Source organism: Pimephales promelas, chromosome 5 (genome assembly GCF_988280905.1).
Source record: "Pimephales promelas chromosome 5, fPimPro1.hap1.1, whole genome shotgun sequence".
Classification (NCBI taxonomy): Eukaryota; Metazoa; Chordata; class Actinopteri; order Cypriniformes; family Leuciscidae; genus Pimephales; species Pimephales promelas.
Window position 1 is genome coordinate 41,644,044 of NC_142773.1, and position 19,240 is coordinate 41,663,283.

Consider the following 19,240-nt stretch of genomic DNA (forward strand, 5'->3'; position numbering starts at 1 on the left):
CTGTTACATAATACGTGTTACACAAATGCAATAGCAGTGGCCATACAGTGTAGATCCAGTTCACTTTACATAACACCTGTAGATCTGCATCAGCATGACGAGTTTGTTTGCTTTTGTTGATCTGACACAAGGACAAGAATGAAAGCAGGGAAACTAATCCTGTTATGGCTGAAAATCAAATTAAACCAAGAGCCAACTCATGTCTTCAACCTTCCATGTATTAAAATTACACGCATGCTTTTGGCGATTCATTTTTTTTATTTTGTGTGGGTATTTTCTGTCAAGTGGCTTTGTTAATGCCTGCCAAATGGATTTTGTGTGTGTAATTTTAGGCTGTTGATGACGTCAAATCCCAATAAGACACTGACATGCTTTGGTGTTACAGTAGGATTAATCTACCGCTTAGTCTTTATGTGCTAATTAACTCCGCCTACATCCTTCCACACACCCATTGCTCTCCGAGATTACATCAGGTCGTTTCATCAATGAAAGTGACAGGCTCACATTTTTAAATACAGTATTTACACTAGGCCTATTTCTCGTTGGATACATTTACGTATTTAACGGACGCTTTCAACAGGTGAAACTCGAATAAATAAGAATATTGTGAAAAGGTTAATCCATAATCAAAATTATAACAAATAAAAGCTTGAAATCACTTTGCATGCAATGAGTAGTTTCAGCTTTTAAGTTGAATTGCTAAAATAAATAAACTTTTGCACAATATTCTAATTGTTCAAGTTTCACCTGTGTGTAATGTCCATGTATTACTCTTGTATTGCCAATTTGAGAACATCTTGTAGCGAAAGGTAAAGTTCACTTTAAAATTAAAATTAACCTATGATTTACTCGCCCTGAAGCCATCCTCCTAGGTGTATATGACTTTCTTTTTTCAGACGAATACAATTGGAGTTAAATTAATAAACATCCTGACACTACCCAGCTTTATAATTGCATGAATTGTTGGGCTGCACAATATTGAAGAAAAATGCGATGCAATACGATAGTATAAAATAAACAAATTATCTTTCAAATATATTTAAATTTATATAACCTAATTACCTGTTTCTTTTTGTGACAAGAAAACATCTACAACGTCTGAAAGTGAACAGCCGTGTTTTACGTAAGCAATAAGGTAGGAGAGGCTGTGCTGTAGCGTGAAATAGACTAGTAACGGCTGAAGGGCGTTGTTAGGCACGACACCGCGATCGGGCATGTCGGAGAATAGCGCGGACATGCGCTAACACCGCGAGCACAGGGACCGCGAGCGAGCAAGTCGGTTTGGGCGCCGCGTTGACAGCTGTTGTGTTTATGTACTTGACAGGAGATGGCGCTGTAGTTCACATGATGTTACCTATAAAAGGTGTAGAGTAAGAAAGGAGGTTGTTGCACCTGCTGTCTAATTATGTGACCGTGTGGCACTGTTGCCTTGCTTGTGGGTTTGAATAAACCTTGAAGAAGTTACAAGTTTCTTGTCCTCATGATTACCAGAACTTAAGACATAACAAATTGGCGACGAGGATTTTTGCTGGTCTACATGAAAGATGTCTGCCGTTGCTTCTTTTCCTACTCCATTCTTGCCATGCCCTGGTGAGCCGTCTATCCCCTTTGACGTCTGGTTAAAGATGTTCGAGAATTATTTGCTTGTTGTAAATGCATCAGGAGATGACTGGCCAGTAGCAAGAAAGCGAGCTTTGTTTCTTCATTGTCTGGGAACAGAAGGCCAGAGACTGTTCTATACTTTACCAAACCAAGGAGAAACAATGGAGGATGCTATTGAGACTTTGAAACTACACTTTATTCCTCGACGTAATGTTGTGGCTGAGCGTCATGCATTCAGAAAGAGGATTCAAGCACCAGGGGAGACAATCCTACAGTATGTTGCTTCTCTTCGGGACTTGGCCACGACATGTGAGTTTGCATCTAATAATGATGAAATGTTGCGAGATCAATTAGTGGAGAATGTAAACAGTCATCGTGTTAGAGAACGTTTGCTACTAGAGACTGATTTGACTCTTAACAAGGCTATTACTATTGCTACACAAATGGAGGCTGCTGCTGAACAAGCTAAACTTTTTTCAAATCAGACTTCTGTACCTGTGCAAGCAATTCAAGCAACAAGTGTGCCTGCTGTTGATCGTTACAAAAGACAATCAAGTTTGAAATCACCTCTGTCTGTGCCTTCAATGTCTGTTGCTACTTCCTTGGCTCGTGCATGCTATCGATGTGGATCTACAAAACATCTTGCAAATGATTCCAGATGTCCTGCAGTTTCTGTAAAGTGCAATAATTGTCAAAAGTTGGGACATTTTTCAAGAGTGTGTCGTTCACAGCAAGCACGTTCTGTACATGAAATTGAACTTCCTGAGCTTCAGATACTTTACATGCATGATTCAGTACCTAATAAGATAAAGTGTACTACTACTATCATGACTGCATCAGCTTCTGTAACTGTGGAGTTGATTGTGGATTCGGGATCTTCCGTTTCCATTCTGCCAAAATCTGTGTATGAAAAACACTTTAAACAAGACTCTTTGCTGCCTCCTCCTGTTAAATTGGTGACGTATTCAAGAGATCCAATACCAGTGCTTGGGTGTCTACCTGTTACTGTTACCAGAGATAACATGAACTGTACTACATCAATCTTTATAGTTGAATGTGGCACTGCTCTTCTTGGAATGGATTTAATTAATGGATTGCATCTCAAGTTTGAAGGTTCTTCCATACTTCCAGGAATGGCTTCAGCTCCTGTAATGCGACTTTCTGCTTCTGTGCCTGTTGCTAAGTTGGGATGTGCAAAAGGATTTGTGCATAAGGTAAAGATTTCTTCAGTGGTGAAACCTGTTCGTCAGAAACTTAGACGGTTGCCATTATCTGTTCGAAATGCTGTCAGTGATGAACTTCAACGCCTTCTTGACTTGGGTGTTATTGAACGAGTGGATGCATCACCGTGGATTTCTCCAATTGTAGTTGTTCAGAAGAAGACGGGTGGAATTCGTATGTGTGTAGACCTGCGAGAACCAAATAAAGCTGTTATTGCGGACAGTTATCCTTTGCCCCATATTGATGAGATGATGTCTATGCTGCGTGGAGCAACTGTCTTTTCTACAATTGATTTAGAGAATGCCTACTTCCAGCTTTTGTTACATGAAGAAAGTCGTGATCTGACTGCGTTCATCACTCATGAAGGGCTATTTAGATTCTGTCGAGTACCGTTTGGCCTTGCTTCGGCTCCATCTGCGTTTCAGAAACTGCTAGCAACTGTACTACAAGGATTGCCAAATGTAGCCAATTATTTGGATGATGTCATTGTCTGGGGACACACAAAAAGTGAACATGACCACATGCTCAAAGTGGTTATTCAGCGCATACAAGATGCAGGCTTACAGTTGAATGATTCAAAATGTCACTTTAATAAAAGCAGTTTGCGTTTTCTTGGTCATACTGTATCTGCACAGGGTATTCACCCAGATGAAGATCATCTTAGTGCAATGCTTCATGCTCCCGTTCCTAAAGATGCACATCAGCTCCGTTCCCTGCTTGGATTGTTGTCATGGTACAATAAATGTATTCCAAATTTCGCTACAGTTGTAGAGCCATTGCGTGCTTGTATCAGACAAGGATCGGAGTTCAGCTGGTCAGATGAGGCTCAGAAGAGTTTCAGTACTGTAAAGGAATTGTTACTCCAAAGTCCTGCGTTAGCATTGTTTGACCCTAACTTGCCCACTGTCGTTTCGACAGATGCATCAGATTATGGACTAGGTGCTGTATATTCTCAAATTCATGAAAACAACACAGAGCGCATTGTTGCATTTGCTTCAAGAACATTGTCGAGTGCTGAACGTAAATATTCAACGATTGAAAAGGAAGCTTTAGCATGTGTCTGGGCTGTTGAAAAATGGAGAACTTACCTCTGGGGTCGGAAATTCCTTTTACGTACGGATCATCAGGCCTTGACAGTGCTCCTCTCCTCTAAAGGCACAGATCGCGCTGGGATGAGAATCGCCCGTTGGGCAGAGCGACTCCTGTGTTTTAATTATGAGGTGAATTATCATCCTGGCTCTAAAAATCAAGTTGCTGATTATCTATCACGCCTACCCTTGTCTGCTTCTGATGACGATTTCTCTGACACTGAACCAGAGTTTGTTGCATTGTTGTCCTCTGAAATGTCTGCTGTGTCTCCAACTGAATTTGCTTGTGCCTCTGCATCGTGCTCAGAAATGACTGCATTACGTGCTCAGATAGTTCGTGGATGGCCTTCTTCATCAGCTGCTGTGGATGTGGCTCTACGTCCATATTTCCAAATACGTCATGAACTTACTGTGCAAAAGGATTATGTGTTCAGAGGGTCACGTCTTGTTGTTCCTGTTGCATTGCGCTGTGTTTTGGTGAATCTGGCTCATGAAGGACATCAAGGAATAGTGCGGACGAAACAGCGTATTCGTGAACTTTACTGGTGGCCTGGCATTGACTGCTTGGTTAATGAACAAATCAAGAATTGTGAGGTTTGCTTGTCTTCTGATAAGGTTACAACTGTTCGTGCTGCACCTTTACAACCTGTACCTTTTCCATCTATGCCATGGGAAAAAGTGGCTGTTGACATTGTTGGCCCATTTGAAACTGCTACTTGGGATTGTCGGTACATTATGACATTGATTGACTATCATAGTAAGTGGCCAGAAGTAGCATTCACTTCTTCAATCACAAGTAAAAATGTGATCAACTTCTTGACATCAGTCTTCAGCAGATTTGGAAATCCTCATTACATTGTATCTGACAATGGATGTCAGTTCAAGTCAGTGGAGTTTGCAGCATTTCTGAAAGCTCGAGACATTCAACACATATATACATCAGTGTATCATCCAGCTGCAAATGGAGCTATTGAGCGACTCCATCGAGTCCTGAAAAGTGCTATTCAATCTGCTATTCTGTCTGGAAAGCCATGGAAATCAACAGTAACAGAGTTTCTTCAAACTTACCGTGCTACTACCCATTCTGTTACTGGACTGTCTCCGTCTGAGTTACTCTGTGGCAGGAAAATGCGTACCCGTCTTAATGTTCTCCCTCTTCCTATCACTTGTAAGGATCCTGATGTGAGGCAGAAAGTGTCATTATCTCAAAAGAAGATGAAAGTATACACAGACCTCACACGAAGAGCCTGTACTCCTGAGTTCAAATCTGGAGACTGGGTGCGTATAAAAATTCCAGTTCATGTGCCAAAAGGACATCCTAGGTTCTCAAAGCCTTTGAAAATTGTACATCAACTTGGTCCATGCACTTACCAGTTATCCGATGGAAAAAATTGGCATGCATCTCATCTCTCTCCAGCTTGTGCACCTATGGAAAATGTCATTGAGAGTGAACTGGTGTCATTGCCTCTCCAGTCTGTTCCGTCCTCTACTGTGTTGCCTAAAGATGAACTTGTGAACTTGCCTAATCAAGTTGCTTCTCCATCTGTTCCTGTAAGGTCTTCATCACGAGTGAAACGCCCTCCGCGTTGGTTACATGATTATGTCACTTAGTACAAAAGACATTGAGAACCTTGTGCTAAATGAGAAAGTAATTCTAGTTCTAATAGGTTTGGTTACAGAATGTAGAATATTGTTAAACTAATTGAATTGGATGTAAATATTGTATAAGTTTTGCCTATTGCACCAACTATATGTATTTTGGGTGGAGTTTACAATTTTGAGTAAAGGGGGAATGTTGTGTTTATGTACTTGACAGGAGATGGCGCTGTAGTTCACATGATGTTACCTATAAAAGGTGTAGAGTAAGAAAGGAGGTTGTTGCACCTGCTGTCTAATTATGTGACCGTGTGGCACTGTTGCCTTGCTTGTGGGTTTGAATAAACCTTGAAGAAGTTACAAGTTTCTTGTCCTCATGATTACCAGAACTTAAGACATAACAAATGTAAACATACCAGCAAGTCGAACGAGGAGACGCAGCCGAGTTGGGAGAAAGACAATAAAAAAGATGTTAAAATCCCTAAAAGGATGCGGAATTTACCGGGATACGTTTAATATGGACACCAGGGACCAGTATGTGGATAAAACGGCACTTTTAACAGGTTGGACCCATTTGATATTTCCAACAAACAGTGGGAGCACAGTACGTTACGCTAACTTAATCCGGCGTTGTCGAAAAATGCTACCGTAGCGCGAATTGATCACAGAATGCCGATTAAAGTCGTATGAAATGCAATTATAATACAATTCTAAGTTATGAGTAGCTGTATACTGTAGACTACTGTTTTTATTTTTAAAACGGTGTGAAAAGTAAAAATTATCATAAAATATTCATCTTTGACTTGTCAAAGTACACCTGTCCTCATAGTAACTGAAACTTTCAGTTATTCCTTTTCAGCTGTCTGATCGTACAAATATTCATATGGTAGTAAGCATTTTTTTAAAGGGAAATTATACATTATAACAGGAAAATGTACCTTTTGTAAAAAAAACAAAAACAAAAAAAAAACAACAACAACTGTGAGTCTGCACATGCGCATAACCGGTAAGTAAGTTAGCAAATCTCGATGGGTAGCATGAATCGTCAGAACACCTGACAAAGGTAAACTGCGCTCCACCTAGCTGCTAGTTTAGTAACAGTTATAGTGCTGTAATGATTAAGGAAACGAGTGGGATTAATACGCACGCCCCTTAATCAGAATGAATGGAAGCGTCTAATTAAATGAATGTGTACAGCTGATATGGGAGGAGTCGAGGTCTATTTAAGGGATGGTTTTGGAGTATTGCGGGGAGAGGTCCGGGGGAGCTCACACTTGTGGGAAACGCTAGACGGCCGCTCGGGATAATTAGTGTCTCCGGCGGTGAAGATAGGCAGCTAGTGGGGGGTGATTGTGCTAGGTAGTTAGGGTTTTGAATATGATCCAGGATAGGGGAGCTCCTGACCGATGTGACAACTCAAGTGCTGCGCCTACCAAAGTGTCTCAACCTCCTCACTGAATGTGGACTGCTTCGATCGCGGTCGATTAAGTGTGCGCCTGGTAAAGCGTTCTCATCCTCATCGGACGTGGACTGATCTGACTTCGGGCCTACAACCTAAATCAGGGGGGTAACGTGTTTTAACAGATGAAGTTGTATTTTAGCACTTAATAAAGAGTTGTGTGCGTAATTGCCATCTGTGTGCTGGTCTCTGCCTTCTTTGAAGTTCGTGCGGTTGTTACAGTGCTAACAACCATTCACACATAAAACGTACTTTTAATTATGTGTTTCAAAAGTGTAGTTAGTAACGTTAGCTGTTTTAAGCAAAACTTAAGTTAGTAAGCAAAACGATGCTTAAAGCAAGGGGGTAGCAACAGGACAACAGAGACTGACAGGTCCGATTAAAGGAATAATGTTAATGTTATGAGAATATTAAAATACGAGATATTTTACAGGAAAAACCTAAAACGGGAAGACAGCGGGAAAAGAGCTCAAACTTACGTGAGAAACCCGGGAAAAAAACGTGAGGGTTGACAGCTAACGTTAAAAGTGCCTGTTTAGTCCACATACCGGTCGCTGGCTTCCCTATTTAACATATCCCGGTAAATTCCACAACCTTTTAGGGATTTAACAACCTTTTAGGGATTTTTTTTCTTTTAAAACACACCGCGATCAGGCATGTCGGAGAATAGCGTGGTAATTCTCCGACAACAATTCTCCAGCAATTTGCAAACACCATATGAAAGTGAATGGGCTCTATGCACGGCGTTATTTCCGGTGAAGGATTAAGGATGCTCGATAACTTCCGCCGATCGTAAGAGTCCAATGCAATACCGAGAATTTATATTGAATTTTATACTCCATGGTTATACTAATGAAACGTTAGTCACAAAAACAGATAAAACAGACACCCTCGTTGTGTTTATGCTTCTTTTTAAAATTATATTAAATAAACATAACTATATATAAAATTACATCTAAACGTATGTACGTTTCGTTTCAAAGACGGGAGGACAGTAAATATTGAAGACTCTGCCATAATCCCGTTTTCTCCGGTTTTCCTCCGCTTTAATCTGCACAACCGGAAATGGACGAGCATCCTTGCGTCAAATGCGGAACTTATGCGTGCATATAGCCCATTGTGCATCCGATGACCCCTTTAATTTTCTGGCTGCAATTCTCTTATCGGCCAGCGGTGTCGCTGATAACAAGAGTTTCTGAATTCCACTGCTTTAGCTCCTTTTCATCCAAAGCAAATCATCTGGTGCATTCGCAAATGTGCCTCATTGTACAAGTAAATGAGACACTTTTTAATAAACAAAGCGAACAATCTGTTGCATTCACATACATTTATTCTTCTAATGGAAGTAAAATGGTTGTGAACGTTTCATAGTTACCATAACATTTATGGTACTTAAATGAAAAGCACCATCACACTTGTCCAAAAAACATGGTGATAATTTATTTATTCTTCTTGAGTCTTTTTTCGATGGTTAATGGGCTTTTCACATGACTGATTTGGGGCAGCTGGTAGCACGCTGGCACACGGCTAAGTAAGCATCTCTTGTCTATTCACAGAACTAATGCTTCATCTATAGGAAGTTTATGATGCTAAGCAGTCTTGTCTATGGTTATCTATTCTTAGGCTGTGTTGTGATTGCAGATGCAGAGAAGGGATAGTACAGATAATCTGCTGTCCGATGTGAAGAAGAGACTCCTGTTCATCAATGTTAACATCTGAGGATGAAGAACAGCTCGAGGTATTCCTGAAGTAAACCCTGCAGTGCTCTTTTAATGTTCAGCCATCTCGTTTTAAACGAGTACTGGATTGATCTTAAAGGGACGTTATATACTAATGGGCCTACTAATTCTGTCATCATTTACTTGTTATGATTTTAGCTCCAAAAACAATTCAAGTGTTCATTTGACTTGTGCACTGGACAAGTCTCACATCTGAATCCAGTGTAAATGATGACTGAATTTTCATTTATATATGCGAACCATTACTGGAAATTATATTTAAATAGCTTTTAAAAGGTTTTATAGTTGCAGTCATAAGTTTAAATATGTACACCTTGCAGAAATAAACTAAATAATAATAAACAAAATAAGAGGGATCATACAAATTGCATGTTATAATACTTTATCAATATCATTAATTAATGCATTAGTTAGCATGAGCAATATATTCTTTTTTTCATTTGTGGATGTTACTTAAAATGTTAATGTTAGTTCACAGTACATTAACTAATGTAAACAGATACAACTTTTGATCTAAACAATATATTAGTAGATTTTGAACTGATTAATAATAAATGCACTGTTAGACCTTACCAGGTTTTTTACAGTAAAATACTGGCAACACTGTTGCCAGTAATCTACTGTAAAAATGCACTAAAACTCAAGTTAACTAAAAAATACAACTTATTAGTTTTAGTGCATTTTTTCAACACTGTTGCCAGTAATCTACTGTAAAAATGCACTAAAACTCAAGTTAACTAAAAAATACAACTTATTAGTTTTAGTGCATTTTTACAACACTGTTGCCAGTAATTTACTGTAAAAATGCACTTAAACTCAAGTTAACTAAAAAATACAACTTATTAGTTTTAGTGCATTTTTTCAACACTGTTGCCAGTAATCTACTGTAAAAATGCACTAAAACTCAAGTTAACTAAAAAATACAACTTATTAGTTTTAGTACATTTTTATTTTACTGTAAAAACCTGGTAAGGTCTAACAGTGTGCTGTAGAAGTATTGTTCATTTATTGAAAACATAAAAACATGAAACTTTATTGTAAAATTTTACCCAAGATGCAACACTCACTTGGTCAAATGTTTTATGGAAAGATGGCAAATGCTTTATTTTAAATCAATAACATAATACAATAATGGATATTAAATTAAACCGACTGGAAACATAAAGAAACAAACAATAGATAGGACATATCACATATATTTATTTCAAATAAAGTCGTATTTTTGTTTGGTTTTTTTTGCGCACAAAAAGTATTCTCGTCGCTCGATAAACTTATGTTGAGCCGCTGTAGACACTCGGACTATTTTTAACGATGTCTTCAATAACTGTCCTGGCCGGCCAAAGCCTATGGAGGAGTGATCCAGCTTTCAGATTTAATCCCAAATATCTTAATTTGTGTTCTGAAGACGGGGTTGAACAACATGAGGGAGAGTAATTACCGACAGAGTTTACATTTTGGGGTGAACTATCCCTTTAATGTAAACCTGTATGACACAAAAGTTGTGTAGCAAAAGATTTGAACGTCATAAAGGTGTACGGGTTTAAAGAAAAATGAATAATATTTTTTTTAATCAATAATCATTGAATGAAAAAAACAAAGTATAAATCCTTCCACATCCATGTTAGTTGATGATGGATGGGTCACATGGCGACACACTTGTCTTCGGCGGCCTGTTTGACCTCGGTCATGGTGCTCTGAGCTTTAGCCTTGATCGAGTCGAAGTCCACGTCCATGTTCTGCAGTTTCCCCATGAAAGAGTCGTTGATCTCCTCCTGCTCTTCCTCTTCGTCCACCATCTTCGCCAGTTCCTCGGGAATGTCCAGGTCATCTCCGGCCATCTGGACCGTGGCGTCGTCCTGTGCGCTCTGTGGACGAACAGAAAACACACTAATACGTTTCTGTATACACGTAGGCCTGTGTATCAAATATGACACAGTTTGTATTTTATAATTGTTTATATATACTGTATAACTTAACTCATTTAACTCATGAGAAAACATTATTACACTGTATCTCTTTTTTAAACTGGTGAAGCACTTATCTTGCAGTAGTCTATTTAAATGTAATCCTGAACTTTTGTTGCTGTTTTGCTGTCAGTCTTTTATGATATTTATTAATATTGTAAAGCACATTGGACAATGTAAATTGTATTTAATTGTGCTATATAAATAAACTACCTAAACCTATATTCCACTCCAAAAACAAATGAACATGTGCTGCTTGTGAGATTAACCCCGCATATGTTATTATTAATAAATATAAGCCAACTTCCCCAAACTGTTAAATACTGTATATTTTATTAGATTATGCCTGAAAATGTTGGGCAATCAACTAGAATGCACTTTTTCTGCGGTATATTGCTGTTTTAATTGAAAACAGCATGTTACTGTCAAAATATGGCCGTTTTTTTTACAGCAATTTTTTGTTAATCTAATAAATCTTGCTGTTTTTTGTTTGTTTGGTTTTTATTGTAGGCTATTTATATGATATTTGTATTTGTGTAATTGAATTTTTAGCCTTGGATGCTGACATTGCACTCAATAAAACACTCTGAATCTGAATCAAAGCGGACTGGTGATGTGTTACCGCTGGTAGTCTGTATTTGTCACGCAGATGCACTCGTAAGTTTGCTCTCTCGGCTTTTTTTGTAGCAAACTCCTGGTCCCTGGTGATCCTGGCAACAAAACATGCAACACGTTACTGCATTATTCATGTTTCATGTTTATTATTCATGTCTCACAACAGCTTTAGTTCAAAAGTCACACTGTTAGACCTTACCAGGTTTTTTACAGTAAAATACTGGCAACACTGTTGCCAGTAATTTACTGTAAAAATGCACTAAAACTAATAAGTTGTATTTTTTAGTTAACTTGAGTTGCCAGTATTTTACTGTAAAAAACCTGGTAAGGTCTAACAGTGCAGGTTGATACTTTAGAAACAAAATTGTGAGGTTTTAGTTTCTTAGTACTTTTATCCCTTAGTAATTCTGTTCAGAATTATGACACACATGATCAGCTTCTGTATTCTGCTTGATTAAATGGAAATATGAATCTGGAATGTGTTATGAAGAAACATCTGGGTAAATCTCGCAAGATAAGAAATATTACTCTGCATTGCATTTTTGCATTACTTTTTTATGAATATTAAGCATATATTCTTATGCAACTTCTCATTACTGTAAGTGAAAATGATATATTATTTCAATCGTAAAGTATTTATTGGTTAAATTAATGTAGGATTTGTTGCGCCGAGAAAAAAAAAAGTATTGCATGAGAATCTGATGCCAATCTTTTAAATAAAAACTTTTGTGAAAAGTAAACATTTAAATTGATTTAATTAATTAAAACCAATAGTACAGTATAATTATGAGAATCTAATGGCAATCATTTAATAAAAAACAAAAAAATAAAGCATCCATATATGCATTATATTAATGAGAATTTATATTGATAAAATAAATAAATACTACAGTACAATTTTTTTTACAATTAAAAATAATAATTTATAGTCCAATTCTCAGAATTTAATTTCAGCCATTTCATACATTGCATAATGAGAATTTATGTTGATTAAATAAATAAAGCAATTATTAAAGTGTATTTTAATAAGCGTATAATGGCAGTCATTTTCATAAATTTGTATATTGGGGAATTTATATTGATTAAATAAATATGACAGATTATGACAATCTAATGACAATCATTTAATAATTAAAGTAAAACTTAAATGAGAATTTCTATTGATTAAATAAATAACTTTTACAGTACAATAATGAGAATCTAAAGGCAGTCATTTATTAAAAACATCAAAAGTAAAGTATCCATGCATTATATTAATGAGAGTTTCTATTGGTTACATAAATAAATATTACAATACAATTACAATTATCTAATGGCAATCATTAAAAAAAATATCAAAAGTAAAAATGCATTATTTTAATGAGACCTTGAGGGAATTTGAAATCAAAATTGCAAAATAATAATAAAAAATAAATATACACTCAAAAATTGCTGGGTTGTTTCAACCCAACTTTGGTCAAACTATGGACAAACCCAAACGTTGGGTTAAAAATGTAATTAAAACATATTTGACCCAAAGTTGGGTTAAAACAACCCAGCAATTTTTAGAGTGTAAATGGTACAAAAATAGGCTTAATTATCCTTTATTTTATTTTGTTAATGACCTAGGCATGTTTTTTTTTGTGAGACTCACCCTATCTGACCCGACACGATTAGCCTATATACACTGGCAGAAACCGAGCTAGCCTATATGGTGTTCAGTGGTTTTACATGAAACCGATCAATCTGAGCGTCTTCCTGAACCTCTCAATCGTATTACTCTGACCCACAGAGATTAGCCATCGTTCAAACGTATATATCCAGACTGTTCCTTACAGAAATAATAGCCCAGTTACCAGCAGGATGGAGCCTAAGAAGGTTAAAGGGTTTAGGGGTAAAATATGGAGCAGCGCTCAAACGCTGTAACACTTGAGATATTAAACAACATCACACACACAAGCATCTTTGTGTAAATCTGTGGTGGTTTTCCACAGTTAGTGGTTGTGTTTGGATCACACTAAAGGTTAGGTCACATTTGGCCTCTCGTGACCCAGTTCTGCACTTAAGTTATATAAAGAGATGAGGTATAGTGAGCGTAACATTACGCCAGTGTCTGTGTGTAGTGTTTTTTCCGAGACGTCACAGCTTTCACGCTTTCTCTTTTCAGTGTTGATCCTCAGATATCCGTCTGAAGTCTTACAGAGTTTATCCGTGGTATTTCTCATCTCTGAATAAACCACACGCTAGATTCATGATTTAAATATCATCACATCCTCATATATATATATCTGTGACGTCAGTCGACCTCAGGTCAGCGATGACGGCTATAACGGACTGATCCCACTTTTGGCCGGCGGACCGTAGGAAATGGGAATTAGGATAAGACAATAATTACAGACTAAGACGATTTCATTATGTTCATATACATCACTGAGCGATACTGATGTTATGTAACATTGCAGTATATGAACTATTTGGAAACAAGAATATATACCGTGATGTGATACGTTTGGACACCCACGCTAAAGTTGCCTAAAAAGAGGAATAAAAATCATCTTTTGGAAATTGATCTTAATTTTATTTTAATTTAATTTAATTTAATTTAATTTAATTTAACAAATCACAACAGATTTTCTTTTGTTAAATCAACTTGAATAATTTATGTAGTTGAGATAACATCATATTTTGAGTTCTCCTTCATTGTATTAACTAAATTTTTCCATTTCAATGAACTTAAAATTTTAAGGCAACCAAGTTACTTCATTTTTTAAGTTAAACCAATAATATTTTTATTGTGGACAGCCTAATGGTGCGAATAGCTCGTCAGGCGCGATGTCAATGTTAAGTCAATGTAAAGGCGCGTTATGTGTGTAAGAAATTTCAATTTCGTTAATTTCGCGCGAATTGAGCGTCTGGCGCGTTCACCGCGTTACACTCAAATGATTTAGTTAGTGTTATTTGTGCATTCACGCGTTTGATGCGAATTCGCTTCTGCCGCCCGAGTTGAAAAATCTGAACTTTTGCGTCAATTTGTGCCGCGTTAACCAATCAGGAGCCTGCTGTTTGCTCATGTGGTGAAGGATCTGGATGCAAAACTTTATTTCAATATACAAGACATGTTCATTTTGTATTGAATGTTATTTATTCCATATAGATTATATGAAATGTTATTATGACGTAAAGACAACCAACGTACATGTGCATAAGTTCGTGTCTGGACGTGAGAGAGGAAACGGGCTCTATTTATCATCAAAATAAAAATAAATGACATATTAGATGGATGAGGATAGCAAATGGTGAAACTCGCCTGTTCTAGCTCTTTAGAGCGAATACAGAGCGGTGACTCTCTCAATGAATGCTCGATCGATATAAAAAATGGCTGCCGTGACGCGCGTAATTTTCGCTTCAAACTTTTGTTTTTATGCGCGTCAGTTTCACTCTTGACGCGCAAATTAACACACAGTGGTCAAGCGTCAAACTACACTCTTAGAAGAAATGGTTCTATTTAGAACCAGAAAGTTCCAGTTCCATCCCCCGCTTCATATATGGAACTCCAAAATGGTTCTATATAGAACCATTTTTTTTTGGTAAAAGGTTCTATTGGCCAAGTATGGAACCCCAGGGTTCTATATAGAACCCAGAGGAACCCTTTTTTAAGAGTGTATAGAACCTTTTAGGGGTTCCAAATACGCAGCGCTGATAGAACCTTTTAAGGTTCTATATAGAACCTTTTCTTCTAAAAGTGTAGACGTGAATTTGACGTGCTATTCGCATCCGGTGTGAGTGAATGTTTTATGAGCGGCAGGAGAATCATATTCATCCGCAGCACATCCAAAACAATGTTCTGCCACAAAATACATGCAGTTTTGCTTTTAACCACCAGAGGGCCAAAGATCACACAGTGTACAGTCATGTGGAATGATTAGATCCATTGTAAGCTACCAAAATTGAAACCTCACAACAAAATGTTCTTTGCTTGTTGTTTATTTTGATTCGGACATTGTGTGGTCAAAGGTTGAGACCTATATTCGTTTTCATTAAAATGGATGACAATGTTTGTCATAAATATCTCTCTCCGTCTGCTTGAGACCCATCAACATGATATACGGCAGTGGCTGTATGAACAGTTGTACTCACTTCTCCTCGATGAGCTGTTTCTGATACTCCTCAAACTCTTCCCTGCTCATCCCTTTAGACGCCGCCGTCTCCTTCCCGTCCCCTTTCACTTCTGCCTCCTCGGCTCCTCCGGTCATGTTCTTCAGTTTGTCCCCCAACATCTGCTGCAGGAGGAATGCCATGCTCTCGGGTTTGAGGCCTGAAGAGTAGAGGAACCTTCCAATATTGACTAATTCGTGTATTTAACCTTTCCAGTTCAGGAATGAAGCTTCTTAAAGCTTGTTTTTTTGGAGCTACAATAACAATATGAAGACTATAGAGGTGTAGTTTCAGATTTGGCACCTGTTCTTGAGATGAAGATGCTGTGATGAAAACGGCTCAAGGGCTTATCTTATTATAAAACCCCATCGAAACCTGTGCTGGCCTCACCTTGGGCCAAGGACGTCGATTGATAGTCTTACAGCAGCACAGATAACACTGGGGATCTGAAATCTGCCTTTAATTCATATATATGGTGTAAAAAAAACTATGATTATTGCACTGTAAAAAATATTGTTTGTTTAACTTAAAAAAGTAAGTAACCTGGTTGCTTTAAAATTTTAAGTTGATTGAACTGGAAAAAGTGAGTTAATACAATGAAGGAGATTAATTTTATCATCAGAAACTCAAAATAATAAGTTATCTCAACTAAATAAATTATTTAAGTTGATTAGAGAAAAGAAAAAATCTTAAAAATATTCAAGATTAATAATATACCATTTCACTATGTGTGTGTGTAATTGATTTAGTAGTGATTTTTGAGAGATTTATTTCAAAGTAAATCCTACACCAATTTTTTTTAGTAGCTAGAGTTGCTTCTTTTTATTCACAGAAAAGATAATAATAAATACCTTTTTAATACACATTACAAAATGCAAATACTGTGAAAAGTTGAAACTTGAAACATGAAACTTGGATCAGTGTTGTGATTGTTTCTAATACTATTAAAAATCGCTTAAATTAATTGAAATAAATCTGAAATAAAATATTAAAAAAAGGATGAATAGTATTAATAATTATTGATATTTATTTTTACAATTATAAAATTGTTGCTAATTAAAGAAAAATATTAAAAAAACTTAATTTAAATAAATCTGAAAAATAGATACAAATTATTATTTAGTTAATTACTTTTACAGTATTAAAAAAATGTTGCTAACTATAAACTATTAAAATTGTTTTAGCTAATTGAAAATAATCTGAAATAAAATATTAAAAGTAGATGAATAATAATAATTATTGTTGTTTATTTTTACAACTATACAATTTTTGCTTACTAAAAAACTATTAAAATAATTAATAATTTTAATTATATATATATATATTAATTTTTAGGCTAATTGAAAAAAATCTGAAATAATTAAAAATAATAATAATAATTTAGTTTATTATTTTTACAATTAAAAAATTGCTGCTGAATAAAAAATAAAACTATACAAAAAATTCCATTACAATAAAGCTGATATTAATAGATGAAAAAGAGTTCATCTAGTTAAATTAGAAATGCTGCTTTGGCAACCAACTGAATTAAAGTAAAAAGTGAAAATAATGTCAATTTAAGCTAAATAGAAATATTGAAAAAATTTATTAAAAATAAAATTACTAAAACAACAAATAAAATTAGCAAATTATATTTATAAATACTGTAATAGCTATGTAAATTATATAAATATCACTGAGATAAAATCGTGATTGGTAATTGTGAATCAAGCCTGATTTGAGATCCACGATTTATAATTAATGCGCATTAATATCTTTGCACAATAGCTTCTCTGTGTCTTTCAAAATTCTACAACTTTGTTTATTTCCAGGTTTAAAGCAATCCCAGATTTTCATTGAGGTCTAGGTGAGATCTTCATAATCTGGCATCCTCCGAGCGGGTCAGATTAAGACCCCCGTCTGTTCGCCTGTTCTTAAATTAGACTCTCCTGAGCTCAAGAGCAATATGGTGTTTCTAATCAACATATCCTCAACCTTCTCTGTTCATTTACTTATTTAGCAGGATTTCCTATTCGTGGGCATGCAGTTTTTTAAAGGTGCAAAAAATAAAGTGCACAAAATTAAACTTACTTTAAAATTGGTCAAAGTTCTGTTTTTATCAAAAAAAAAAAATTGGCATATGTTAGCATTACTGTTATAAGCGAGTGTGCTCCAAAACCATGACAAAATTCGCATTTAGAAGATATATACTTTTCAAAACTTCAAAAATTCTCTCATTTCTGTCAATATAAATCAATGATTTTGATGACATCACTCCACACTTTCCACACAGATTTTCTGTCCAATCAAAAGTTCTCTAGAATCCGTAGCTCCGCCCCCTACATTATAAATAGACTCTGAAGCTGCGGCTGAATGTCGGACACATTTATTATTTTCTACATGGTGAAAGTGCACAATATAGGGGATAGGGAACGATTCAGACAGTTCAAATATGCTTTCCATTGGCGTGAATGAAGTCTAGTTTCACGTTAGTGTCACATGATCCAGAGAGCGGATCATGTGATTGAGTTGACAGACCAGAAAATCAAACTTGACATGTAGCCTAGTGTAGACTAATTTAGCACAAAAATGAATGAGATAATGAAGCTTTACTCTTTTTTTTTTAATAATTTTGTTAGATTTATTAATTAATAGGCTAATAAAGACGAATGATGCAGTATCTTTAATATTAAAGTTCTTTACTGTTTTCAAAACACATTCTTCAATGTTATAAGGTGTTTAACCGAACCTCATTTCACAGTGATTAGAGGAAAGTGAACTTCTTTCTTTCCTCACTATTCTCTATAGAAAGTGTGCTCGCACATATAAAGTTAAAAGACTGAATTCTTTTTGATCAGGTTGTTCCTGCTCTGTTGCCTCATGGAGGATGATTGAAACTCCAGCTCCATCTGGTGGTGAGTGAGTGAAGCACAGCACTGAGCTTAAAGGGATAGTTCACTTTGAAATTAATGTTTGATAGGTTTTAGCTTACCTCAAGGGCATCTGAGATAGTAGGTGTCTTTGTTTCCGCGGTAGTTTCAATTTTGATATTTTTAGGTCAAAATCTTATGTTTTTTCAAACCTGTATGAGTTTCTTTCTTATGATTGAAAAAACATAAGGGAGAGTAAATTATGAACGAATTTTCATTTTGGGGTGAACCGTCCCTTTAAAGTCTCAACAGATGTACATCATATTTATCATTCTGAAGAAGACATGTGGTGGAACGGATCTGATCTTACATTCATTTAGAATATTTTATAACTTTACACATCATAAGGACATTAGTAGGGGTGTAACGATATTCATAGTGTTATATGTTTAATAACTATAATAAATGCAAAAAGATGTGTTGCCATATTTCACCCAAAATGAGTCAGTATTGAACTACATATATTTTGAATATAATGCATAATAATGCAATATATATGTGGGTCCTGATAATGCCAAATGTCTGACGTTACCAGTAAATAGTGACTTACATTATTTAAAATATACTCCGGTCTAATCATTTCGGTGTTAAGACTCTCTGCATGTGTTTTGTGAACTCTGCGAGGCTGAAACACAGAAGAAAGCACTCCGAGCTCTTCCACATGACTGGAGGGATTGAGTGATGTTAATGGATGATGTGAGGATTCAGAGTCTTTCTAAACTCACTCTTGTCCATTATAACGTCGTCTCAGGGATTGACTAAACCGTTTGAGGACAGTTTTATGTTTACGGCTGTATACAGAAGAGCATGTCAAACCCATCCGAGCAGTTTTCAATTCTGGGTGGATGATATTTATTATTTTTTAATGGACGTGCAAAGCTTAAACCCAAACCATTGCGACACTTTAGCTTTA

The 19,240-nt window shown here is 36.2% G+C and overlaps 2 protein-coding genes across 2 annotated transcripts in view; one reads left to right on the forward strand and one right to left on the reverse strand.

The window, feature by feature from the left end:
* Positions 1 to 10,345: 10,345 nt before the first annotated feature.
* cplx4c (complexin 4c) lies at positions 10,346 to 15,608 on the reverse strand. The gene is made up of 3 exons (XM_039665593.2): positions 15,401 to 15,608; positions 11,292 to 11,379; positions 10,346 to 10,570 (listed from the first exon to the last, which is right to left on the reverse strand). Exons 1-3 carry the CDS (start codon positions 15,559 to 15,561, stop codon positions 10,346 to 10,348), a joined length of 474 nt encoding a protein of 157 aa, XP_039521527.1. The 5' UTR covers positions 15,562 to 15,608.
* Positions 15,609 to 18,249: 2,641 nt separating this feature from the next.
* The window catches only part of atcayb (ATCAY kinesin light chain interacting caytaxin b), a 29,633-nt gene continuing 28,642 nt past the window's right edge, over positions 18,250 to 19,240 (forward strand). Inside the window, exon 1 of the mRNA XM_089131556.1 lies at positions 18,250 to 18,312. The gene's annotated coding sequence lies outside the window, so the exon portion shown is untranslated. The remainder of the gene's footprint in view (positions 18,313 to 19,240) is intronic.